Source organism: Pteronotus mesoamericanus, unplaced genomic scaffold (genome assembly GCF_021234165.1).
Source record: "Pteronotus mesoamericanus isolate MK-2021 breed Mesoamerican mustached bat unplaced genomic scaffold, CSHL_Meso_final contig_78, whole genome shotgun sequence".
Classification (NCBI taxonomy): domain Eukaryota; kingdom Metazoa; phylum Chordata; class Mammalia; order Chiroptera; family Mormoopidae; genus Pteronotus; species Pteronotus mesoamericanus.
This window is the reverse complement of record NW_026555258.1, coordinates 15,020,482-15,048,133: the sequence shown is the minus strand read 5'-3', so window position 1 is coordinate 15,048,133 and position 27,652 is coordinate 15,020,482. Positions and strand designations below refer to the sequence as shown.

At 46.2% G+C, this 27,652-nt stretch overlaps 1 protein-coding gene across 3 annotated transcripts in view; it reads right to left on the bottom strand.

Annotated features, from left to right (window-relative positions):
- Positions 1-1,583: 1,583 nt before the first annotated feature.
- ASTN2 (astrotactin 2) overlaps positions 1,584-27,652 on the bottom strand; it is an 807,209-nt gene continuing 781,140 nt past the window's right edge. For all 3 annotated transcript variants that reach the window (XM_054584473.1, XM_054584474.1, XM_054584475.1), the window contains 3 exons: positions 16,227-16,327; positions 14,172-14,355; positions 1,584-2,391 (listed from right to left, as the gene is read on the bottom strand). In XM_054584473.1, coding sequence (XP_054440448.1) covers positions 2,154-2,391; positions 14,172-14,355; positions 16,227-16,327 — 523 coding nt within the window. In that variant the 3' untranslated portion in view covers positions 1,584-2,153. The remainder of the gene's footprint in view (positions 2,392-14,171; positions 14,356-16,226; positions 16,328-27,652) is intronic.

Below are 27,652 nucleotides of genomic sequence, written 5' to 3'. Positions count from 1 at the left end.
GAATGGATTAGTGCCCTTGGATAGGAAGCCTCGGAGAATTCCCTTTTCACTTTCACCAGGAGAGGATACAGGGAGAAGACCGCCACCTATGAACTAAGAAGAGTGTGCTCACCAGACACCAAACCTGCTGACGCCTTGATCTTGGACTTCCCAACCGCCAGAGCTGTGAGAAACAAAATCGTTTAAAAGTCACCCAGTCCATGGTATTCTTTTATACCATAACTGAAACATGCAATTGACAAAGACAGGTAAGCACACGATGAATGGTAACTATTACTTTTTTTTTTGGTAAGATGTTGGTTCCTCTCTGAATATACTGTTCCTGGGAGAAAAACCATCAACGGGATGGGCAGAATTTACTCATCTGAACACCACCTATATACTTCCAGAAATGTAAATCCAATAATCACACAACCTCTTGAAAGAGCACCTTTGAACTTAGATTGTTGGAAGTTGAACAGATCTCTAGGCACCTGAGTCATTTGGAAGGGTCTCTTTCTGCTTTGTCTCTCCATGTGGAATAAAGTCTGGGGGTGGGGTGCGTGGAAATAACCTCCGCATGTAGATTTTCAGGAAGGGGACCATTGATCTCATCAGCATCATTAATATTGAGAAGTAAGGAGTATTTTTAACTACTTGTATTTTACTGGTACTCTGTCTCTGTCTCTCTGAGCCCCCCAGTGCCCGACTCTTCTCTTTAATAGGTGTCATCCTTGCGTTGTAAAATGCCTCACCTATATCCCGCTTCCTCTAGTCAGCCAGTTTTTCCGAGCTAATGCAAAAACATTAGAAAACTATAATACCTCTTTGTACTCCTTATCCTCCCAGGTAACACACTGGAAGCAGTTTGAGTGTCATTTAAAAGATTTCAAAGGTGGACTGTGTCCCCGCACGACCACAGGATCCAAAGTGCCATCACCTCTTGCCTGGAAAATGACAAGTCACCCTCTTTGGGAGTTTGCCCAGTCCCACCCCCACCCTGTAGCAGGAACGCTCCTCACCCCTGCCCCGCCATAAAGAGCAAGTAGGCTGTTTCCCTCTTTTGCAAACGTTCTCAGTTACTCTGAATACTGTCAAACATTTTGTTCAAGGCTTCTCAAGCCCTGCCTAGCCCCCAGCCTTACCCCTTGCTGCTTCCTACTTTAACCTCTGTTCTTAATGAAAGTGCTTTAAGCCCTCAAATGAGTTATGTTTTTTCTTACCGCCAGGCTTTGCTCATGGTGTTCCATCTGACTGGAGCAAAGCCCAGGCTTCTTCCCTCTGTCTGGCTTATTCCTCCCCATCCTTTGAACACACGTATCACTTTTTCAAAAAAGCACTTCACGACCCCTCCAGATTACCTAATGACCCAAGAGTAAGTTCAAAGAACCTCTGTTCTTCCCCTATCCCAGCCTGAAATCACCAGATCGCTTCTCTGTTTCCACTGGACGATAAGTTCCCCAAGAGCCGGGAGTTCCTCTGCCTTCCGTTCCATGCCCAGGCCTGGCATATAGTAGACAATCAATACATATTTGTTGAGGGAATAAACAGAGGTCCCCCATTGGTAAGAAACACTACCCAAGCAGAAAGAGAGACAACAGGAGTTTTTAATGCATGGAAAGTCCTGCAGGGACTCTGGGCAGACCCCCCGGTCGCAGGAAGAGGCAGGGGTCCTGCAAATTCAACACCATCTGGGAAAGAAAGTTCTAAAGACCCAAGCTCCCTCACTGCAACAATCCACGGGGCCTCCTTCCAGATGCTGAAGAGGTCTGAGTGTGTCTCCCCAGGTCTCCTCCAGGGGTCCATGGCTGGAAGGAAGCTGAGAGTGGCAGCAGGAAGGAAGAAGAGGAAAGGCCGCGTGGTCTCCACCTGAAAGCTCCTGCCTCGGAACTGACCACCATCCATCAGAAAATGTTTAAAAAGGAGAGACTTTGAGAGAGTCAAATCATATCTTAGAAAAAAATAAAAGATAGAGGGAAATGGACGATTCCAGTGGTTGCAGAGTTCTCTGTCAGCTATCCACAAGAGAGAGAGTTTGCTTTGGCCTTGCTGGCAAGCCTCATTGCCAAGCGCATCCTCAGCTGTCCCCAGCCCCCCCAGGCCCCAGGATCCACGAGAGTACTGCTCCCCCTCCCTCGGAGAGTCTCTGTGCTCATGGAGGGTGGCGCCCTCCCTCACCGGCCCTTGGACTCCCCATACGTGTTTCGGGCCATGGACACCATCTTCTCCTCGCACGTGATTTTGGTGTCCTTGAGGATGCTGTACCACACCATACCCGCAGGCCGGACCTCCTCGCTGCGGCAGAAAAGGTAGGGCACGGTGTCCACGCGGCTCTGGATGTAGGCGCTTTGCAGGAGGCTGGAGCAGTGGCTGCTCACCCTCTCTAGCCGACGCAGGATCAGGTGGGCCTTCCTGAAAGAGAGGAGGAGATAGTGAGGAAGGCGGAGCCCAGGTCAGAGGCGGGGCTTTTGAGGGTTGAGTAAAGACCAATAGACAAATGAGGACTCCCTGTCCCAGCAATTTCCTATCCGTTCCTGACGCGAGTGTAGTATTTCAAACATTTATTCAAAAATCACCTTTTACCTGTCCTCTCCAACTGTGCAACCTCCAAAAAATGAAAAAGAAGGGACAGTCTTTGACCTAGCATTTTTAATACTCAGATAGGAGAGTCCAAAGAGGGATGAGAGCACCAGCTTTGGGACTCCATCCTGGTAGAAATTACTATAATAACAAACAACTATAATAACCAAAATGTATTGATACCATGTTCTAGAAATTGAGTAAGTACTTTACAAACATTTTTTAAAATTACTTAATCTTTACAACCGCCCTGAATATATTGTTCTTTGCATTCACACTTAGTAAGCGTGAAGCCCAAGGCCTCAGAGAAATGACGTTACTTAGCCAAGGTCAAACATCAAGGTGGCTGCTGGAGTTGGGTGTTTGAGTCTAGGCCTTAAAAACCCACAAGCCCCTCTCTAGCTGTGCTTCCATTCTTCTCTAATTCCCTCAGATTCGTTTCTCACAATCACGAAATTTGGGAATCTTATGTCAGCCTAGCACATATGTCCCCAGATCAGAACATCTCTGTATCTCATTTTTTTCATCCCTAAAACAGGGATGGCGGTCTTACCTTTTTAAACTGGTTGTGAGATTAACTATGAGAAATGTGCAAAGCCTGGCACAGAGTAAGCACCCAGGAAATGACAGCTACTGTTATAAAGAATCATTACGATGATGTCTCCGGACCAAGGTCACACTGAACAGCAGTCTAAACAAGAATCACTCTGCACCGAGGCGCTCATCACTCGTACCTCATCCAGAGCCCTTCATCCAGCACTGAGTGAGAGTCCCCGAGGAGACGTGATGGCTGCATAGAAAATTAAAACTAGCAAGGATCTTTCAGATCACCTGGTCTGGGGTTTCTCAAAGGCAGGAACATTCATTGTTGTGGGGGCTGTCTTGTAGGAAGTTTAGCAGCATCCCTGGACCTCTGCCCGTCAGATGCCAAGAGCACTCCCAGTTGAGAACCAATGACCCAGTCTGACTTGCTCTCATTAAAGATGTGGAAACAGGCTTAGAAAGGGAAAGAAATATCCTTTTCCCTGGTCACACCACCAGTCAGCGTCACCGTCAACGTGCCCGTCTCCTGTGGAATCCCCTTTTCTTTATGTCCTATCACCTTCCAGATGCTTGGGAATCCCGAGAAGCTAAATAGCAGGCTCCCTCCTGCTGTCCTCTCCATGCCACTCTGAGACCCCAGGAGGTAGGACATTTTATGACACCAGACCCCACAAATGGGAGACTGTGTCAGGCACCTGCGTGGCGGCTGGAAAAGGGCCGGACTTATGTGTGTACGTTTTTGTGGGCACAATTTACGAGGTGCCTTTCAAAAAGTCTTCTTTGTATAGTTCACCACTTGGGTGGAATATTTCCTGAGGTGCCAAGAATTCATAGCTTCATAATCGCACTCGAGTGGCTGCGCCGCCCACAGTCCTCGCTCCCTCTGGCCGGCGCCTCCCGGGGAGCAGCCTGAGGAGCTCATTCCTCACCCCTCCTCACTGGAGTTCTTGCTCTGTTCCTTGACAGCTCCATGTCCTTGGGAAGCTTACTTAACGCCGCTGAGCCTGTTTTTTCACTTGAGAAATGGGGCTGTTGTGAAGTCCAAGGGGATAAAGTCACTGGTTGCTCATTTATTGAGCATTTATTACATGGTGGAACTCCCCATTCAGTGGGGAAGACAGACAAATTAAAAGTCACGCCACAGGCGGCAAGAGAAATGACAAACAGAGGCACAGGACGTGTGGGAAAACAGAGGAATGGGCACAGGTAGGACTGGGGACATCCAAAAAGACATCTTAGTAGGAGAGGAGCTTGTGTCAAGTCTCATAAACGAGGAGGGGTCAGGCAGTGAAGAGGGCAGTCATAACAGGGGGCATAGGCCAAGGCACAGAGATGAGGGGTTGCGGAGACGCTCTGAGAACTTCTGGAATCCAGGGTGCTAGTGGAGACACAGTGGGAAACTGGAGAAGGGGCAGAGGCCAGGCCTTCGAAGCTTAGAAATCAGGTATATAAAGTAATGGTACATCATCCAGGCCCTAGAGCCTGACTGCTTGGGTTCTAATCCTGGCTCAGCCACTTACTAGTTCTGTGATATTGAGAAAACCAATTTTGCCTCAGTTTCCTTACCCATACAAATGGGAATAATAAGTGTATCCATCACCAAGGGTGGTTTTCAAAATAAAAACAAACAAACAAACATGAATCAATCAATAATAAGCCCTCAATTAACGCTGTCTATGATTATTGTCTCAGGGTAAGCAGGGAAGTTACTGAGGGGTGTCAAGCAGCAGAGGAACAGGTTCAGAGCCACAGTGTTTAAAATCATTTCTTGCTGCCTCAAGGAGAATCGAACTCGGGGTAGGGGAGGGGTGGGTGGCGGAGCAAGACTGGTAGCCAGAATTAAGTAGAGAACACATCCAGGTGTTGTTCTTACAGGTGCTCGTTTGCTTTTTCTCTCTGTGCTTTAAAAAACCTACTTATTCTTTCTGTTTCCTCATTTAAAAAAAGGGAATGACATCTTCCTACCTCACAGGGTTATAGTGATGATTCGATAATATGTAAAAAACTCTTAGGAAACTGTTTGGCACATAGTAAGCCCCTCACATGTGTTAGAAAGTCTCACCACCATCATCACCACGTCCACCACGACCATCGTTATTATTCATGTACTGATTTTAGCCTTGGGCATCTTTTATAAATCAGTGGCAAGAGACAAACAGACAAAAACAATAACAGCTTCTAATATAGGGACAGAGTCCTGGGTTGAAGAACATGCTAGGTGCTATGAGAATACGTAAAACGGACACCTAGTCATTAGTTTGGAGACTCAGCGAAGTCCTCCTAGAGAGTATGATATCTAAGCTAGGTCTTCAATGATTAAACTCTTTTTTCCAGGTAGACAGAGAGGCATAGTGGCTAGCCCTTCCAAAGACAGACTAGAGACAGCATAAAACCATTAATTATTTGAAGTGACCAGTGCAGAGAATGGGTAAAAGAACAGTCTGTTTGGCAGAGATCAGACCATCCAGACTCTTCTAAGCCACGGTGATGTATTTTATTTGTGGGGCTATGGAGAGTCACCATATACCCAAATGCTTTATCTTCATAGGCTCAGCCAGTCCCTCCAAGAGAATCTTAGAGCTCAACTGGACCAAGTTTCCTTTTGAATGAGTGGGGAAACCAAGGTTTGGAGTGAGAAAATAATGTGACTCAAGGAATGACTTACGTTAGTTACAGAGGATAAGCTAGAAGGAAGGCTCCTGATCACATAGAGCTGAGATGAAATATTTGACTCTGAAGCCCCAGTTTCAAATCTTAGCTCTACAACTTAGACATGTGAATCATGAGCAGTTCTTCAATGCCACTAACTTGTAGTGATCACATCAGGAAAATGTGAATCATAACAGCATTTGGGGGAGGAGAGGACAACCTGGGTAACTTGCTTAGCTCTCACTAAACGCTAGCCATGGTTCAGGGTAGGATCTTATAAGAGAAAGCACACAGCTGTTGAAGTGCATTAGCACAAGTCACTTCTAGGAACCTCAGCTTCCTCATTTGTAAAGTGGAACAGAGATGCTTCCCTTGTAGAGATGTCGTTAGGCAACAATGAAATGACTGCCATATGTCATTTTGCTTAGCTGACTCCTGCTTTCTTCACCATTTGCAATGCCTCAGCACGTTGGTTTGCATTTAGGCCACAAAAACAGAAGAAATAGAGGGTGAAGCCACAGAGAAAAGGGTTGGAGGTGCTCTAAGTCTAGAGAAGAGGAAAGGGAGCAAGAGGCCAAAGGCAAAAATGCTGGATAATAAGCTGTGGGCAATAGAGATTCATAAAGGAAAGGCCAGGCATGCTCCGAACTTTCCCTGGAGGGAGAGGTCATGGGTCAGAGTGACCACTTTTCCCAAATACCGAAAATGATATCTTCCTCAATGCAAACAGAACTCAAGCCCTCTGGGATAGGAAGCAAGAGGTGAAGAAGGGCCACCACACATTAATTTATTGGTTATATCAGCTGGCGAGATTGAGACAGGGCTGGCTTGTGAAAGAGTCAGGGGCTGGGATCTGATGCCACTTCTCCGGGAACTGTAGAACCGTTATCCAAATATTCTATTCCCAGGACTATTACCCAATCCACTGTTGACAGAGTTATCAGACAGAGACCTAATTTGTAAGGGGGTGTTCGAGTGGAGAGGAAGAGAGGAGGCAATAGGGAGACATTCCTGTTGGCCCCTCTCCGTCCTTCCAGCCTCCTTGAGTTGAGCTTAAATGACTGTGTTAGCTGACCTCCAACCAAATGAGAGTCGAGGGCATGGCGTGGCCGCTGAAACTTGGAACACAACCTCCAAGAAGTGAAGGGGGCAGATTAAGGGAAGTCATGACTTCACTCATGCTGCCCTGGTCATCTGGAGAACCCCAGTCACTTCTGGTAAGAGGGACATATGCAAACTGCAGCCAGAACATGATGCTGAAGGTTGTCTCAAAAGCAAGTCTTCTGAGGAAATGTTGAAAGCAAGTGGAATGTGTCCACTGAAAGGGGGATTTAGGCACGTGGTTATGTTTTTCTGGCAACTAAAGATGAGTGGTGGGAAACTAGAGTCAGGGATGATAATGGCCATAACTGATTATGGACCTTCTATGTGTCAGAAACCTATACAACATCATCTTTAATATAATTCTCACCATGATCCCTAACACGTGTACTTTATTCCCAGTCTTCAGATGGTAAAAGCAAGCCTTGGGCTGGTTATATGACCAGACCAGGGTTAACAGGGTGAGAGAATAGGGTCTCAGATGTCTGCTGCAAGGCACCCAAGTTTTACCCGTGAAATTTTAAAATTGACAGTAGGCAAAGTTTGACTCAATTAAAAAAAAAAAAAAACCCTTAAAATTTGGAGTCTTCTAAATATATAATGAGTCCTTCCGTATTTCCAGCGGGTTCCCCCCGCTGGAGATGAGCAAATCCAATGTTTTAGAAAGGAGTTTGTCTTTAGTGTATTTGGGCTGCTATCACAAGATACCACAGATGGGATGGCTTATAAAAAAACAGAAACTTTTTTTCTTACAGTTCTGGGGGCTAGGAAGTTCAGGCACATGGCACCAGCAGACAGACTGATGGTGGGTGACGGCCGGCTTCCTAGTAGATTGATGGCACTTTCTCACTGAACCTTCACATGGTGGAAGGGCCAAAGGCCCTCTCTGAGGTCCCTTTTATAACAGCACTAATCCCTTCATGAGGGATTTACCCTCATGATCTAATCTCCTCCCAAAGGCCCCACTTCCTAATACCATCAAGTTGGAAATTAGAGTTCAATACACAAATTTCGGGGAGACACAGACCAGAACAGAGTCTAATGGTAGTGGAAGTTGGAATAGGTTGTTTGTTTGTTTTTAATCAATAACAAATTAGGGGCTTGATTCATAGGAAAATACCATCTTCTTGGCATCTGATGAGCATATCACAATAGACCATGGTGTGACTCAACTGCCAAAGAATTCTGTTCTTAAGATGAGGGAACCGCATTCACTGAGGTCTATTCATGCATTGATGTCATGCTAAAATGAAGGTCTTCCAGATCTTCCCAGAAAATATAAATCATGTTTTCCCTTTGTTGCTGAAGCATTTTGTTCATTTTTCTATTGAGACTCATAGTACATTCTCCCTTATTTGTGCACATATCATGGGATACAATATGTTATAATGGCCGAGACACTGGTTTGATGTCGGAAGAAAATGCTTTGCATTTGGGCTCTGACACTTACTAGCTGTGTATTCCTGAACAATTCATTTAACTCCGCTGATTATCTGTTGCTTAAACTTCAAAACTGATTGTTCAGGAGATGAAATGAAATATAAGTGAGTGGGCTCAGAATAGATACTCAACCTGTATTTCCCACCTGCTCCGTGGGCGGCATACAATTCCCCTGGTGTCCAGATCCTGACTGTGCAAGAAGAACGGATTAACAAGGATGCACTGACTTGAACTGAGGACGTTTTCAGTCCTTAGCTTTCAAAATATAGCAATACTCTAGCCAGGGTTGATAAAGGGAATTAAACGTCACAAGAGCATGATATGGGCCTAGGGAAATAATCAGACAAGTGGGCAAAATGTTTATATGAATCTGTTTAGGACAGCAAAGAAGATGCTGTCTTTAATAGGGTAAATTCATATAATTGCATGGTTAATGAACAGGCCCTCCGAAAAGACAACATATTTACATATGTGTCCACAGGAAGAGACTTGTATTGTTACATGTACAGAGATAACAGAACATAGAGTATATGTTCTCTATGTCTCTATTTGTTAAACATAGCAGAGTTGATGGAAATGGAGCTGTGGTTTTGTGGAGGTAGCCATATCCCTAAGCCTGTATCAGTTTCCCTATTCATATGCATGTCCATGTCATATCCACATCTGTATCTGGAAAAGGATGTGCACACTGTTAATGTGTTTATCTCTGGGTTGGGACTGTAGGGTTCAGAGGTGGAAATTTTTCACTTTACATTTTATATACATCTGTATTGTTTGAATGTTACAGAATGAGCAAGAATTACTTTCAGAATAAAATACAATAAAGGTATTTCCACTTTGAAAACATGCTTCCATACATGTATATTTTAAAGCTGGTGTGATAAATTATACAATGAAACCATGGTTTTATGGCCTCCCAGTAGTTCACTAGGCTTACTTGCAGAGTAAATCCACATCAAATTTAACCTCAGACCACACCCACTAAACAGAAAACCAAGTATTTATTGGCCTTGCATATATATCCTCAACACCAAGTTTGAAATGTGATTTTTAAGGGGACTGCTGAAAATATCTGCATTTGGCTGTGTCTCTTCCTCATTCTGTCACAAGAAACCATGTGACCTTCCCAAGAATTTATTCCTAAACTGATGGTAGGAATGACTTGAGTCTCAACCAATCCCAAACTATCTCATTTTGAGACTGATAGAGACGTCAAGATAATAACCAATTTTGCTACATTATCAATGGGAATCTGACCTATGGGACACTTTTTCAAGTCACTGTACATGCTGTTTGTATTTATCTAGTCTAAGATATCTTCAATTATAATAGATGCTATTTCTTTCAAGAAAATAAAAAATACATTGAATGTGCACAATCCAACCTGACTTCAGAAATGTCAAAATAAAAAAATTAAATGTACATCCGAGATTATAGGAATATGGCCTTGGAAGCACAAGTTTGCTTTTTGTTCCCAAATGCTCTAAAAATTCCAAGAGAAATAATCCAAAATATCTAAGGAAGGAGCTAATATAATCTTGGGCTGAAAGAATGTACAGGGACATCCCCAGCTGGATTATTTTCACTAAGGACAGAGCAAATATGCTCACAGAATGTGCCAGCTCCTCACAGGGGAAAAGCTTCGTATTTGGCTATGCTGAGAAGGCTTCCAGGCCGACCCAAGCCTGTGATGATTTCTGTGATCCATTGGCAATGTCTGCCGTGGAAGCAAGTGGAACTGAGATCATAGTCTAGAGAGATGAATTTCACAGACACAAAACTTCTTCAAGTGCCTATTCTCTTTTCCCTACTCTACCATTTTAGTCAAATCTGAAAGAACTGAGAGGCCCAAGGGTGGTCAAGGGTGCTCAGACTGGAGCAAATTCTGGTCCCTGGCCACCTATGAGCTCAGTGTTTCAAGTCTCCTAATAGGAACCGTATGGCTGGGACAGCTGGGTGTCAGCATGTCTTCTCTGAGCAGCTGTCTGAAGTAACCTGCAGTTGCCACGGGAACCAGGCTCTGGAGGACATTGGCCTGATAGATTTATTAGGCAGAGGTAAGAGATGTCCTTTGTCATTAAAAATTGCTATGGGGGTGGCGGTGGTGATCATAGACCAATATACTCCTCCAGAGCTCATCCCATGCTATCAGCCTTCAGGACGTTCCCAGGAAACGCTCTTATGGACCCTAGTCACCTTAGGTCCCTGAGGAAAAAAGATGTGCAGGGCTGGAAGTGAAAGGACACTCGTGGTGCCTGTTCTCTGGTCACAATGATCTTCGGGGCTTGCTGCTTCCCTGGCTTCGCAGCTTTTTCTCACTAGATGCTGACTTCTCCACCTGTGTATTTCCAGCACACAGCACAGAATCTGACACACAGTGGGTGCCTTAAATGAATCAATGAATCAATAAATTAATGAAGTGAGATCTCTTCAAGTCTCTTATTACGTGCAAGAAAAATGAATTTTTAGAATGCTATTTTTGAGCTACAAAGACCTTAGAACGCATGGAATTCAGTCGTTTGCAACTGTGATCTATAGATCCTTGATGGCTCAGAGAAACCTGTGTGACCCTTGGTATCAGTGGGGAGTTGAAGAGGAGACCCAGCAGGTGGGGCTCCGAACCACCCACTCTAGCTTCTACCAGAACAATTCTGTAGTCCTCTGGTCCACACATCCGCTCGTCCCATTAGCCAATTATTGAACAAGTAATGATTTAGCACCTACTTACAAGGGTGAATAGGACATAGAGGATCTCTGGCTACACAAACGGACATTGTAGTGAGGAAGAAAGCTAACATAAGTAAAGACACATGCAATACAGGATAGGAAAACTAAAAGGTACGATGCAGAAAATTAAGACATGAGGGTGTTACAGAGTGAATGAATAGAAGCATTAAGAATACTGTAAGGAGACGTCATTCTAGCTTATATCTGGGGTTCTGTGTAAGATTTATTTAGGAAATACATTTTCCATGGATAAAAAATTAGTAAGTACCACTAAACTAGCTCATCCTAGTTCAGTGGTCTCCTCGTTTAGGAGACTGAGGGCCAGCACAGGCCGGGCCCAAGACCACACCGTGAGTGCGTCAGCAGTGCCTGGGTGGATGGGGGTATACCCACCCTGATTCCCGCTGACATGCCAGTGTGCAATGTTGTTCGACCAAAGGAGGAGGGGCCTGTGTGACACTGGTGGGGGTTGGCAGACAGTGCCTGGTGACCGTGTGGCCAGGGGTGAGTGAGTTACCACAGTCCATTACCAAGTGAGCTGTCCTGCGTCTGTGGGCAGTCAGGTGGCCTTTCCAAAAGACTTATGTCCTGGGGGGGTCATAGAGGATTCCACAAGGCTGTAAAGCCCAAGTCAGGAGTGGGGCTCTGGTTCCACCCAAACTCCCTGCACCCTTGGGAAAGCCCCATGAAGTGGACTGCCGTCCCCTGTCCCCAGGCAAGATGGCAGCCCAGGTTCGCACAGCAGCAGGTTTCACCTGCGCCTGCCCATCTGCCCTCTGTTAGCATCGATCTAAAGAACTTTCCTGTCATGTGAAAGGGAGAAAATCATAGTCAGGACCCAATGGAACAGATAAGGGCCAACCCAGGGAGAGATCCCTTTCCTCCCTTGACTGAGCTCTCATCTCTTCCCTTGAGGGCCTCAGATTCTGGGAAGGTTACTGCCATCGCTGTGAGGACTCAGGGTGGGAGCTGAGGGCAGAGCCAGGCTCCATAAAAAACTGTGCCACTCTGGGCAGCTCACTGAACTCCATGGGGCCTCCCATGTCTTTTCATCTATGAAATGGGGAGGATGTCCTATGTTGTCCTGCTTAGAAGGTAATCTGAAAGCCTTTTAAAGCACAACGTGCTGCCCATTAAATATTTCAGGAAGCCATGCAATTTTCTCCAGCGCCACTGATGCTATCCTGGCCTAGAGCACCACACTGTCTCTCCCAGGCTGTTACTGCAGGGGCCTCTAGGGCCTCACCGCCTCCCTCCTGTCTGGTCCTCTCTAGTCTGTGCTTCCAAATGCAGGCTGCGGATCTTCTCCCTTGAAGATCTAATAATATCCCCACCCCCAACCGTGAAAAGCACTTGAAACGCTTCCCATTACCTCAGGGAGACAATTCAAACTCTTTAACCCTACTTAGCTGGCACTCAGGACCGGCCCCTGCTGACCTCGCCCTTCGTATCTTTTACCACTCCTGCTGTCACGCACTGCGCTCCAACTAGTTGGAAATTCGCCCAGTTCCTGCTCGCACAGTGTTTACCAAAGTGCAGAAGGAGCTCCCCCGGGGCAGGGGAGAGGACTTGAGGTGGCACTCGAGGTGATCGAGGTGATTGCAGACCCCGGATTAAACAGCAGCGAGCCACGCTGAGAAAAGCAGCCAGATTCCCTTTTTCATTCTCTTCGCCTTCTCTGGATTACTCTTAAAAAGTCCTGGTTTGGGGCTGTGCCTTTAGTACTTCTCTAACACTTGCCAATCTTCTTTGTAAATGGAGAGCCTTGGGTTCCTCCACGATGGAAGGAACAGCATTGGGCGTCCCCCTCCCACACCCATTGCATTGAATGTTAAGGTTCAATTTCAACTGAGGTTAGAAGGTATGTATATAAAATATAAAAATTCATATAAAACACATATGGTAGGGTGATAGGACAAAAATCACATCTGTGGCAGGCAAATGATCAAAATTTGAGAGAAAAACCCTGCTCTAATGTAACTTTATTGCCTCGGAGCATTTCCCAGGGAGTCCCTCTGCCCTAAACCCTCCAGTCCTCTCCTCCCTCCACGTACCTGACCCCTCCCCACCCTTTAGGTCTCTGAGTCCCAGCCATTGGGAAGGAGCTTTCACTGAGTTACCTAGACCAGCCGTACATGCCTCTCCTGCCCAAAGGGCCCTTATTATTTTGCTATCATGACACTTATTATTCTATTCTTTGCTATGGCTTGTTTAATTACCTGCAGCAGTGAGCTACGTGTAGGCTGGGATCGCTTCCACCTTTTTATCATTGCGTGGTCAACAACTAATGTAAGATGTGCTAATAAGTATGTGCTGAATAAATGAATGAATGAATGAATGAATGATATTATTAGGTTCAGGGCATGAAATGCAGCCACCCTCTCATATGCTACTTTATTAAACCTCAGAAGATGGCAACTGTGTCTTTTTATTTTTATTTTTTTAGAAAAATTTTTTTTGGTGGGAGAGAGAGAAAGAGGGAGAAAGAAACATCGATTTGTTCCACTTCTTTATGCATTCATTGGTTGCTTCTTGTAGGTACCCTGACCAGGGATTGGACCTGCAACTTTGGCGTGTCTGGATGATGCTCTAAACTCCTGAGCTACCCAGTCAGGGCCTTCAACTGTGTCTTAGTTATGTGTGAATCCCCCATAGCACTTACAACAGTTGTTGACGTAGTAACTGCTGATAACAAAAATCATGCCTTCATACATGCTAATTTTAGTCATGGTTTCTATTGGATTTCACTCCAGAAAAACTCAGATCCTTATGGAGGAGTGGAAAGAGCCCTGGATGAGGGGCCATGACCCTGTCAACTGTGCTTCTCCCCAATCATGGTTAGGACACAGCCTTGCAAGGAGCCAAAGAGTCCCATCTCATAGCCTGGAGGTGGAAGCTGGGCAAGGGGAGTGACTGATTAATCCAAAGGGCACTGATGTTTCCTCTTCTTTCATATTCCAGATGTCCAAGAAGCTAAAAGTCCAAGATTCTTTCTCCCTGCCCATGTCCCATCTCTAGCCCCAACACGACTCAGGCGACCGTAACCCTCATTCATTTGATAAAGCCCATTCACAGCCTACGGGGAAGAGTCCAGTAAAGTCAAGTGAAACCAAGAAGAATTTACCCCTCCAGACACACTCACATGCTCTTACCTGGGCCCCAGCTCATCCTCACTCCTCCAGACGAAGTCGCCGAACTTCTCATAGTGAGAGTTGTAGTGGTGCTGGACTCGGAACAACATTGAGGCTGAGACCTCCATCAGCATGTTGTAGGCAGTCTGCTGCTCCTTGCCACTTGTGTACCCATTGTACAGATTGTAGATCTTGTCAGCTATCTCTGAGGGAGAAGGGTGCAGACACAGATCACTGGTCAGCAGGGAAAGGTGGGGATGGAAACATGCCTTGCAACAAAGGAGGCAGACTCCTGCAGGAGTTGATGGGCATGTTTTTTTGGGGGGGGGGGGCAGAAAAACCTTAATTCTATCTTGAATATATCATAAACTAGCTGTGTTCAGTTTTCCTATAAACTGGTGATAATAATATCTACTCTGAGAGGCACTGGGAGGATTAACTTAAAAACTGGATATAAAGTACTGTACTTGTCACAGGGCCTGCCACACAATTAGTGTTCACAATTGCAAGCTTAATTATTATTAACATAAGTTTTGTGCCCATGATTTAACATTAAGTTTCACACAAGTCCAGAGACTTAAGTAAACTGTGTTGGGCTCATCTCAACAGTCTCCTTCTGTCTTTCCTCTGCCATTTTTCTAACATATTTCTCTGATCGGCTCTGATAGGTCTCCATTAAAAAAAATTCCGCTTGCCATTCATGACCATTCGTATTCCTTCAGCTATTCCTACTAATTGATGTAGCTTCAATTCATCATGGGCTTCTCTCTGAGTAGAAAGCACATCATTTCACCTTTGAAGTCTCCAATCAAAATTTATATATGTCACCAAGTCATTGCTAGCAACAGTTGCCTCTAGGAGAATCAGGGGGATTTGGAGTTGGGACAAAAGGAGCATTTACTTTGCATTATTTCCTACTCTGATTTTTATTTTTCTCATTTTTTAAAGATTTTATTTACTTATTTCTAGAGAGAGGGGAAAGGAGGGAGAAAGAAAGGGAGAGAAACATCGATGTATGGTTGCCTCTCATGCACCTCCAACCAGGGACCTGGCCCACAACCCAGGCATGTGCCTTGACTGGAAATCAAACACATGATCCTTTGGCTCACAGGCTGGCACTCAATCCTTTGAGCCATACCAGCCAGGGCTATTTTTCTTTGTTAACAATGTGAATCTACTATTTTTAAATAGTAATAATATAATAAAATCATCAGGAAAACATTTCAAACCCCTTTGCCTTTGTGACTGAATAACTCACCATTTCCTCTCATCTACTTGCATGTAAAATTTGTTACCGAGCCTTTGGTAGAAACGTCTTTCTCCCTCTGGAATGTGAACTCCTAGAAGGTGGGGACTGTGTTTCTTCTGCAATCTTGTTCCAGGGCTCTTAGAAAGTACTTGCTCACCTTGAAGTGGGCCACCAGGACCTGCGAGCTACTATCACATCTTTGCCAGTCCTGAAGGGTAGACTGTACCTACACATGGCCCAAGAATGAAGTGTATGGTGGAGGTGATCATTTGGTTCTATTTTGTCAGGCTCATGGACAAGGAGCAGCAAAAACCTTGCATCTTGCACGCTAACTCTGACTGACAGTTGCTCAGTGCAGCTCTATGTTGAGGATTCTGAGCCCCCCCCCCCCCCGCCCAGAGCTAGAAGGGAAAGTGTGCCATGGCATGTGCCATGGCGTGAGCATGGGCACAGCAGGTGAAGTGGTCTTCTAGGTGCCACTGATTTGCTAGCTCCAGCACACACCAAAATGAATGAAAGTGATTGGTTTCTGAGAAGACTAGGCTGAGGGTCCAGACACAGGCCTGGGGCTCTGGCCCTCTGTCACTCCTTGACTTAAATCAAAACATAGACAGAGTCCATAAAAAAAGGAGCAAGTCTGCCCACTGGCAAAGGTATTGTTGGCCCTGTTGGTACCCTTCATGGTGATGAAGAACTTAGCTCAGCGTTCCTCCTCCCTCAGTTCTGTCGCTTTCTCTTCCCCATGCTAAGATGTGTTGGGACAGGAAAGGGCTGATGGTTAGTGACTGGTGGGTACAAAACTTAGAGATAATATCTGAGTCACCTACCTTCTGCCTTGTTGTCATCTACCAGGGGACAGGCTGTCCTCAGGGTCACTGTGCTGAGCTCCGAGTGCCTCCCTCGTGTATCCACAGCATACAGAGTGAACCTACATGGCACAGCAAGAAAACAGAGCACTGGGCTGTGACTTCAGAGAAGCCCTGAGCAATTAGTGCAAGGAGGAACAAAAAAATCATAGCACGGGTGTGGTTAAGAAAACTCAGGGTATAGGAGAAATGATTTGTGGGGGGGATAATTATAAAGCATTTACTGAGCATCAACTACCTCCTCGGCACTTTGCACTTTATCTATTCATTTAAAAGCAAGCAAGCCTAGAACACAGGGATTATTATCACCTACATTTTACCAATGAGGAAACTGACACTTAGACTGTGTATCTTTCCATGGGCTCATAGTTACTGAGGAACAGAGCCATCTGAGTCCGGCACTTCAGAAGTGAACCCCAAGGCTATCCTGGATAGCTGAGTGTACTCCCTTGTATTATTCCATTCACTTATTTCATTATTGAGCTTCAGCTATGTACCAAGGATTATTTTAGGGGCTCTAGTCATAACGATGAGCATGAGATTCAAGGTCCCGGCTTGTATCAAATGAATAAAAAAGTAAACAAAATATTGCATAACAGTAAATGTGAGAAGTAATATAATAGGATAAGGTGAAGAAGACTAATGTGGAGGGGAAATGGGGGTGCTTGAGACGGGTTTGTCCATCAGGGCCTTGCTGTGAAGAGAAGGTTTGAGCTGAGAACCGAACAATGAGGAGGAACTGCCTTATGGGAGGAAGACCTCAGGCAAGAGCTTTCCAGGCAGGGAGGGTGGCAACTGCAAAGGCCTTGGGGGGGAGAAGGATCCCAGACTGTTGGAGGGATAGGCAGCTGATGTGGCTGTAGCAAAATGACATGACGTGGGAAATCGGTGGGAATCTTGTGGGCCATGATAGGGAGTCTCAGAGTTATTTTAGATACAAGACATGTCCCCACCTTTCCAGGATGTCACTTGAGGCTCCCTTTGGTACTGGAGAAGTAGACAGACAGTGTGGCATTAGAAAGAGCAAGCTCATAAACTGCAGATTGGACCTGGTGGATTAAGTTCTGCCTTGAGAAGGCGCTGATTCTTGCCATCCCCAGATTGCAAAGTTCTGTGGTGTAAACAAAGCCTAAGGAGCATAGAAGGCCTCCAAGAGGAGGTGAGCCTTGGAGGCCAGGAGCAATCTGAATAGAAGGGTTAAGCATCTCAGTGCCTTGTCTTTGTCAAGTTGTCCTCTTTCATTTGTCTTCAAGGATAGAGGCAGTAGTGTGGCACGGGAAGAGGGTTCCCTGAGTTAAGCAGAAGAAACTGTGGCCCCAGGGGACCTCTTCCTTTTCTCCTGCCCCAGTACCTCAACTCACCTCATGTTATACAATGGGCTAACACTATAGTCTCTCAGTTGCAGAATGTTGAGCCCTGATTGACTACACATATCGAACACTTAATAAATATGAGTTGGCTGTAAAACTCAATTAATATGTACTAAGACTTTACTGTGTATTAAGCACTGAGGTAAGCAGTTTTATCTGCATTATCACTATTTCCCCCACACAATCCTAAAAGATAGCTACTATTATTACTCTCTTCATTTTATATGAGGCTCAGAAAGGGGAAGCAGCTTGCCTAGAACTATATAATAATAATGACTAGGAATGGCAGTTTAAGCCTAGGTTTGTCTGACTCCAAAGCCCAAGAATTTAAAAATTGGCATCTCCATCTTCTGGCCAAAGGTCTGTGAATATCAACTCTGCACAAATACAATTTCATTAGGCACACTTGCTTAAGCCCAACTATGATGAGACAGAGCCATTTCATATGTTTTTATAAATAATCACTCTTATTATCTCTGCCTTTCAGGGCAGGAAACTGAAGATAAAAAAAGTTAAGCAATGTGTCCAAAGTCACAGAGTTAGAAAATGAAAAGAGCCAAGATCTGCACCGTGGTTTGTCCACTTTAAATCTGGACCCTTTGCTCTCAGCTGCTATTGCTGCCCCAGCTCTACCCTCACTGGCTTCGAGGGTCGGTACTTGGTCCTCTACACGGGCCCCCCCAGCATGGATACCTGATGCCCTGATGCCCCAATGGTTGTTTTTGCAAAAGACCCCATGAATCAGAACTTCTGGGTACAAGGGTCACAAGTAAGCAGAAGCCAGTATCTCTATGGAAAAAAAAAAAAAAGACCACTTGTCTGTGTGTGTGTGTGTGTGTGTGTGTGTGTGTGTAAAATCTCTTTAAAATAGCTCGACTTCTCTTTTTTCTCTTTTAAAGAACTGCTAAAAGTACTTAACCCAACCCAAGGATATGTTTCTAACTTATTCCCTGCTACTAATTGGGACTTTCATTGTAATTAAGGAAACACAGTAGCACCAGCCTGTCTTTTCTTCCCTAGTTGAAATAACAAGCAATAGGAAGTCCATGTTGTTGGTACACAAAGGAATTCATCAATCGATCGGGCCAGCCCTGTGTTTGTGATGCCATGAGCCAGGCTGACAACAAGCCCCATGACCGTATATGCTCCACATTCTTTGCTGCAATGGGACACTGTCACTAGGGCCATGACACCCCCCCCAGAGACACCTCCTAGCTCTACAGGAATGTCAGCACCGAGCCTTCTGGCTGCAAAGGGGACTTGGAGGGGGGGGGGCGGGGGGGGGGGATGGCACATGTCAAAGAGGGATCAGGTAACCCAGAGCCCCGGCGGCATGCTGTGCGGATGCCGAAGGAGCCTTGTCGCCCCATGGGCATCTGAGAAACCTTGGCTCTGCGGTTCACTAAGGGTATGACCGTAGGCTAATTGCTCATCCTCTGTGATCCTCAGTCTCCCCAGATGTGAAAAGGAGAAACAAGTCCCTCCTCGCAAAATTGTCAGCTGAAGCCCAGGCAGCCCAGGACGCGGCCTGGGTGTGACGGCAGGCGTGGCAGCAGCGGAAGCGTGCTCGCAGATGCCGGGTCACTTGCGTGCGCTATTCCGGTTACTCTTCATCCTGTAGGAGTTGGGCGCTCTGATTGTGTACATTTTACTGATAAACACATTGGTTCCAAAGATGCCACGGAATGGACCTTTTATTAAGTAGCTAAAGAGGATTTGAGCGTAGGTCTGCCTGAATCCAAAGATGATGCTCTTAACCGCAGTATACAGTAGTCCCCCCTTATCCATGGAAGGTATGTTCTCTGACCCTCGGTGGATGCTGGAAACCATAGCTAGGACCCAACTCTATACCTACAATGTTTTTTTTCCTATAATAAGAACTTTTAGGCAGTTTCATGGAGAGAAGACTCATTCTTAGCAACCTCAACATACACACTTTTTTTCTTTCCTTATTAAGTTGAGAACTTCCACCTTTCCACTTAAGGGGGCACTTTACGGCTTCTCCTTATAGTTTGACGTATCCAAACTATGCCAACATCATGCTCTTGTGCTTTGGGGCCTTTATGAAGTAAAATAAGGGCAACATGAACACAAGCACTGCACACCACAAAAGGAGACGTTAACCAAGACGGCTGCTACATGACTAACCAGCGGGGAGTGCCTGCAGCATCAGGCACCCGTGGCAGGTCAGGGTGCAGGGGTGTGAACCGGAAGTGCTGCTTGAGGCGAGTTCAGATTGGGCAGTCTTGCAGAGGCGCCGAAAATAAGATCACAAGGAAACTCCAGGATGTGAGAACGAGTGAGTAGCAAAATGGGGAGGTAAGGAGAGCACTGCGTAAGCACTTACTACCGTGCAACGACTCATCTAGAAAGTGGCAGAGGCAGGATCCGAACCCCAGCCTGTAGCTCCCAAAGGGTGTCTACTTCAGCTTGGGTACTGCTATATCCCCAGCATGTAACCCAGTACTGTGTACATGGCAGATACTGAGTAAGTATGAGAGTAAAGAAATGAACTTGAGCATATCACCTCTCATTTCTCAATTTCAGTTTCTGCATCAACAATATGGGAACACTTGAGGAGACAGTACATGGCTGTCTCAAGGATTCCATGGAGTGACACAGGAGAAGTGGCTTGCAAGGTACAGCTTTTAATAAAGACCACATAAGAGCACTTATTTGTGCAGCAGTACACATTAGAAAATTTTTTCCTTGGAGTGGAAGAAAAGAGGATGCGTTTCAACTGAGGGAAACATAAAAGGCTGGAGTGAATGGAATATGTGAATGAGTCTCAAAACATGAAGAGGCGGACTTTTTTTTTAAACACTGCTTTCCCATTGGCTACTTAGGTTTCCATGGTGCTTCTGCAATACATTTCCTCCACCAACAGGGTCCAAGGTCACCTCTCTGCTTAGCCAGGCAGTGTGAATAATAGTACTCGGGGAAGAAGCAGTCTTAGGTGTTCAGGATATAAAGCGTGGGTAGAATCCTTGTTTTCCCCATTTGCTGGCTGGGCATTCTCTGGGAAGTCGCTTCACCTTCTCTGAGCCTCAGTCTCTGCACCTGTCAAATAGGGTGAAATTATCTACCTCACAAGTTGGGGATCGGGACTCAATGGCATTTTGATCGTAACAGGCCTGGTGCAATCTCTGCTCCCTAAAAGGAGCTTCTACTTGTATTAGGATAGTAACCAAACGTGTCCGTGGAGGCCTCAGGATGGAGGAGGCCTCAGGCCACCCTGCCGGTGGGGGCGGAGGGGTGGAGAAAGAGGAAGATGTCAACCTCACAGGCCTGGGTCAAAAGTCACAAGGCCATACGCTTTCTGCCTGTCTCAGCTGTAATTGTAGAACTGTTCCAGAGACACATCTGAAAGCTGTTAGGGGACCAGGCAGGGCCTGGCGGGGGCTCTTTGTGAGGGGAACAGCGTGGCGGCCCCTGACGTGGAGAAGGAAGAGGAAAAGGGAGAGGGAGAGATGGAGAGACAGCCCCATGTACATGCCCATAAAGCAGGGTGAACGGGGGAGACATAGGGACTGAGAGAGGTCCCAGTCAGAGCGCTGTGTTCCTCAGGGGATCGAGAGGGGTGCCAGCTATGTCTGATCATTTCTTTCATTTTCCTTTGCCCACTGAGACAGGCTGTGATCCACTGAAATTTGAACTAGAACTCCTGAGCCATCCTCAAACTCCACATCCTCATGTTCCAGGAGGGGAAACTGGCACCCAGAGATGAAAAAGACGAGCAAGGACCCATTGCCAATAAATTCAGGGTTAAGACAATGGCTTTTCTGACTCCTCCTTGTGCTTCTACTCTGCATCACCCTGCTTCCTGTATACCTGGCCGACTTTGGTTCTACCACACCTGCGGGGTACTTTTATTATAAGAGATGCTCCAAGGATGAAGTGGGATGGGGTACTTTTATTATCAAAGAGGTGCTCCAAGGATGAAGTGGGATTGGCTGCTTAGGAGTCTGGAGCTCCAGACTCGAATACTTGCTATTTTTCCCTCTGACCTTGTTTCAGGGGAAAGAACACTGGCCAAGGTGGCCAAACACCTGAGTCCCTGTCCCAGCTTTTCCACAGACTGTGGGCTGTGAGATCCTGCGTGCCTAAAGCAATATGGTCTTGGTGTATTGAGATTTCAACACGTGGGGAAGTGCCTTCGGACTGACGATTCGAATGCGAAGTATTTTTTGAATGTTTCTCCAACATCCCCAGAACAAAGCCCAAATTTCTTACCAGGGGCCCTGAACGCTGGGTCTCGATGTTCATTCATTGAACAGTTGTCTATCACTGAGTCGCACATGAACTGTGGCCACGGCTCCAGCCTTGTCTACCAACCTGCTCGCCACCCTTTTTCACAGTAGGGCCACATCCAGCTGCTAATACTTCCAGAACGTGGATTCCGCCTCTTTGCCTTTGTGCATGCTGTACCCTCTGTCTGCGCCGCCCTCCCCCTTCTCCACCGGACCGTCTCCACCTTGTCCTTGAAGCATCGGTCAAACCTCATCTCCTCTGGAAAGCCTTTCTCCCTGCGAGATACCCTGTTACAGCACACGTCGCACAGGTAGGTCAGCGCCCATACACCTCTCTGTTGCCCCCATGAGTGCGTGCGTGTCTTCAGGACCAGAATTTAGCTCTGCCCATCTCTCTCTGCCTACATCTGGTGCTCAGCTACCGAAATCACGAGGTGCCCAGCAAATACTTTCCAGAATGAATGACAGACTGAGTGAATAACTCAGTCAACAATGAGCTGGAAATCAGTTCTGAAAATCAGTTTTTCCATCTGTAAAATGAACAAAACATGATGAGATTGAAGGGTTACTAGAGGAGGCAAAAGAATGGAATAGCTGAAAACGTAGCTCTGGAATCAGGTAATTTTGGTTTTAAATTCCAGGCCCCCGTGTTGTGAGGCCTTGCCTCAATGTACTCGCCTGTAAAACAGGAATCATAACATTAAATCCCATTGCATAGGGTCTCTTTTAGAATGAATGAAATGTGGCATAGCAGTGTTCACCATGATGCTTGACATGGGCTAGCACTCCATGAGAGACTGCTGCGCGTATTATTCTCGATGGTATTATTACCATGCCTTGACCCAGGACTCTGACTCCCCGCCCCCCACGAGCAGAGTAAGTTGTCCTAGTGGAGATCAGAGGAGGGTGGGTGGAGAGGAAGCTGTTGTTGGTCCCATCTAAGACCCCCAGGCCCCCTCGCAGCAGGGGTGAGAGAATGAAACTGAGAAGTTAATTGGCGGTGAGAGCTTCTCACGGATCTGACAGGGGGTAAGAGCAGGGACAGAGCCCCAGAGGCCCGAGTCAGGACCAGGTCCCCGAGAGTACGGGAGAATGCGTTTGAAGTCTCCAGGCCAACGCCTGTTCTTCCCCAGCCGCCACATGATTTAGGCATTTTGGGGAGGCAAAAGTCTCCTCGCTGATTTGAAGGGAAACAGATGTTTCCAGGCCAGAAGCCCTGGTCTTGTAAAATGCTCCTTCCCTCCACATAGCTTTGGCAAACAACTTCCCTTTAGTTTGCTGCCCCCCTCCCTCCAACTACCATCACTCCCCTCCCTGCCATTCCCAGCACAATGTGGCAGCTCCGGCTCTGGGTCTAAGCAGCTGGAAGGCCAGGGGCACCTAACTGCCCTTCCCTGGGTCGCATTCTTTCGTCTCTGCAGTGAGAGAACTAAATCAAGACCACCTCTGAGGGACAGGCTGGATCTGATATTATTCTAGAGACTGGGGATCTTTCCTTCTGAAGAGATGGTGATATCCATTCCAGATCTTTCTCTATTGGAGCGTATGGCAAAGAACACGGGCTTCCATATCAGACTGCTCTGGGTTGGACTATCCACTCCATCAGGCAAGAAGCAACTTAACCATTGGGCCTTGGTTTTCTTATCTGTAAAGTGGGGACAAAGGTTCCATCTCATGGGGTTGTGAGAATTACAACAGAATTCAATCCTCCTACCTATATTTTAAGTTTCTTATGAATATAATTAAATATCATCCCCCTTCCCTTTCATTACCCATGGTGCACAGAACTGTCTGGACCCCAAACAGGTGTGTAATAATGTTTGTAATTAATTATTGGCAGGAAAACTTGCTAGACACGTGGCAGTCCAAAGACTTGCAGTCTTAATCCAGCTCTGTTTGGGGAGTAGAAAGAGCATTGTCATTCCATGACGTCAATGAAGCAGCGTGCAGTATGTGTGGTTACAACAGTCTTTGGAGCTTGACTACCCAAGTTCAGATGTTGGTTCTCCAATCTACTGATTTATATCCTTCTTTCCCTCTTAGCTCATGAACTTGGAGGGGTTGAAGGGAGTGCAAGGAGGGGGAGCTGATGTTTAGGGTCCAAACAGACTGCCTCACCTCTGTCCCTGGGCAACAGGGACTATTAACTATCCTGGGCAAGTTAATTAATCTCTCCGTTCTTCAGTGTTTCTTATCTTTACACTGTGAATGATACTATTACCACCTTCAAAAGGATATTAGAAGGATGAAGTACTCCAAACAGTACCTGGCACATGGTGAATGGTAAGTAAGCTTTCACCATTATTCAATGTGTATATGTGTTTACATTGTTAATCTCTTCTATAATGGTTTTAAAATGAGCTCCCTCACCCCCGCAAATTCTTTGACATTGCAGCCATTGAGGGGCGGAGGTTCTATGTCCCTTCACCTTGAATGTGGGCAGGTTCACGGGCACTTTGACTAAGAGCACAGAGGAAGAAACACTGGGTGATTTCTGAGTCTGGTCCATAAAAGGCTACATGACTTGCACCTTGCTCATGGAAACTCTCTCACTTGGAGCCCTGAGCCTCCATGCAAGACATCCTGGAGTGAGGAAGCCAGGCCACATGGAACAGCCACTGAGGGTACCTCAGTGGCCCTGGGGTTCAGGCATCCCAGCCTAGGCTCCGGATGGATGAGTAAAGGAGCCTTCGGGGAATTTCAGCCCAAGTCGTCAAGTCATCCCAATATTTAAATCCTTGAAACTGAGGCCCCGGACATCATGGAGCAAAGACCGCCCAACCTGCTGTGGCCTGTCTTAATGCTGGACCCATAAAACCTCTCTGCATAATTAAATGGTTGTTGTAAGCCACTACATTTCAAGGTCATTTGTATGTCATCAACAGTAACTGTAACAACTTCCAAGCACCTAGAGCAGGGGTCAGCAACCTACGGCCCACGGGCCCAATCTGGTCTGCTGCCTGTTTTTGTAAATAATGTTTGAATGGACCACTGCCACGCTCATTTACTTAAAACATCTTGTCTGTGGATGCTTTCACACTGCAGTGGCAGAGTTCAGGGACTGCAACGGAGACCATATGGCCCACAAGGCCTAAAATAGTTACTAGCTGGACTTTTAGAGAAAAGTTTGTTGACCCTGATCTAGAGCTTTGACAGTGCTCAACATAAAATCATTTGTGTACATTATTTCATTTGATCCCAGAGTTAGAAATCATTCCTGTTTCATGCATAGGCTCAAAGAGTTCAGGTGACTATCCAAGGTCACCAAGCTCTTCTGTCTCCAGGTCTCATGTCAGAGCTGCCTGCTGAAGATCTCAACTCCAGTTCGGGTTCAGACACTGAATAAGCAGCGTGGCCTTGGGCAAGTACCGCTGTGCCGTGCCCTGGGGTTCCCAGCCTGTGAAATGAGGACATTGGGCAAGATGGTGCGGACCAGCTGCCAGAATTCAGATATGAGAAGTTCCCCCCAGCTGGGTGCTGGTCACCAGGCAAAATACATCCGTTCTCCTTTTATCCAGGAGTATAAAGTGAGATTTGAGAACGGGCAGCCAGGGGTTGCTATGGATCCCTGCCCTGCTCCACAGGTAGCCCTCCCACTCCCCAGCACCAAAAAACAACCTTCTTATCTCCCAGCTCAGGCATACAACCCATGCTTTCTACCAACATAAATATTGAATTCCAGCAGAGAGACCATCACGGTGCTAAGGACTGGAGAGTCCTGGTTTCTCCTTTGGAAACAACCCATGATTGGGAAACTCTTCCTGGGACAGAGGTGAGGCAGTCTGTTTGGACCCTAAACATCAGCTCCCCCTCCTTGCACTCCCTTCAACCCCGCCAAGTTCATGAGCTAAGAAGGAAAGAATTGGGGTGGGGGTGGCAGCAATGGGAGCTCAGATCGGAGGCCGAGTCTGAAACCGATGTTGGTGCGAAGCTCAGGCAGAGATTACAGCAATCCAGAATCAGTGCTGGACAGCCACTGCTCTGTCTGCCAAGTCCCCGAACTTCAACGGGATGTGAGCATTACCCTGAAGTTCACAGTGCCAAGAACACCAGAACTCAGAAATGGGTGATTATAGTGCTGACATTTAAAATGAAATAAATATAAATGGATGTACAATTAAAGCAGGAGGCGTTTATCTCCAACACCTGACTGAGGAGCCGGTGGTCTTCACAGCAGCTTCGCTCTGTCCGTGTCTGCACCAACAGGACACCCGCGAGGTGCTGGGACTCTGCTCAGTGGGGGAGACACGCTCATGGAGGTGTCTTTGCTTTCAGGGAGCTCACAGGAGAACAGGGAGGTGGCCAGGGTAACAAGAAATGGGATGCAGTGCTATGAGCACTTGGATAGAAATGAATTCTGGCCCCGACCCAAGCTGGCTTCAGGTGTGTCCCTCCTTTCTTTAAAATACTGGATTGGATGAAGCTGTAGACATGCAGGCCACCTGGGTATCCTGTCAGCTGTGCCCGCCACCCCAGAATGTCAACCACCTACAAGAATCCCATTTTTTCCTTTTTAAATAAATGGTGATGATCCTTATCCTCCCCACCCAAAAAGCATTAGAGGAGTGAATATGTCAAGGGATTTTAATATACAAATACTATGCAAACAACCTGTCGGAGCTAATTTATTCACCTGTCAAGTACAATCTGACTCCTTGTGAAGAAAAAATTCAGATTGGCACTTGACTTGGCTTCACGGCAGTTCTTGTCCTTGTCCTTCATTTTCTTTTCTGTCCCTTCCCTTCTCTTCCCCCCTCTCTTCCTCTTTATTTTCAGGGAGTGGAATACATGATAACACATAGTTGAACCGACCACAGTTCTTAGATGGAGGCTGTTCATCTTCTGATAGGTTGTTTTGGGGTAAAGCAGACACAGACTAATTCTATGGTTTCAAGTCAAGAGGAATTAAGCATGAATGCTTGATCTTTAAAGGGGATCTTTAAAGCAAATCGTGGCCTTTTTTTCTTAAATCTTTATTGTATAGTGGGCAGAGTTTATCTCTGAAACTGAGATTAAAAAAACAATAATTTTTAAGTGACTTCAGTTAAAGAAATGTTCTGCAGGGAAGCATGACTTGGAAGTATGTTGGATTGAGAGAGGCCATGATTTGTAGGATTAACCTTGTTAATGAGCTATGTGGCTTTGGCCAGACTCTTTGATCTCTCCGTGCTTCAGGTACCTCTCGACACCCACAAGGATGCTCTGAGGACCAAATGGTTGTTATGGATGTGAAAGTACCTTAGAGGTTCCATGTCCATTTCCTGGGCACCTACCCCATACCAGACCCAGTGCTGGGAGCTTTTATACAGTCGTCTCCTGTTCTCTTTACAACTGCCTAAGGGGTGTGTGTTATTAAATCCATTTTACAAGGAGGCAAGTGAGCCATGGAAATTTGAATTGACTTTCCAAAGACTGTGCAGATATAGTTCAGCCAGGCGCCGGCATAGGTCTCTGAACTCAAAGTCCAGTGCTGTTTCCAAATAGATAGAGTTATTAGATATTCATTGGTCCCAACTGGGTCTTGAGTCACAGTTCAGAGGAGGTTAGTTATTAGGAGGATGAACTCCATGTTCCCAACTTTTGACAAGAAGGAGTTTAGTACAGGAACACCATCACTGGTCACCCCTTTCAACAATGACATGGCTCCTCTTCCCACATCTGAAGTCTTTTTCTTCTCACGTGGTGCCTTTTGAGATTGCTTTTTGCCAAAGCCAAGTCCAGAGGAGAGTAGGCCAAGCAGAGGCCACCAACTTGGATTCAGTCTTGG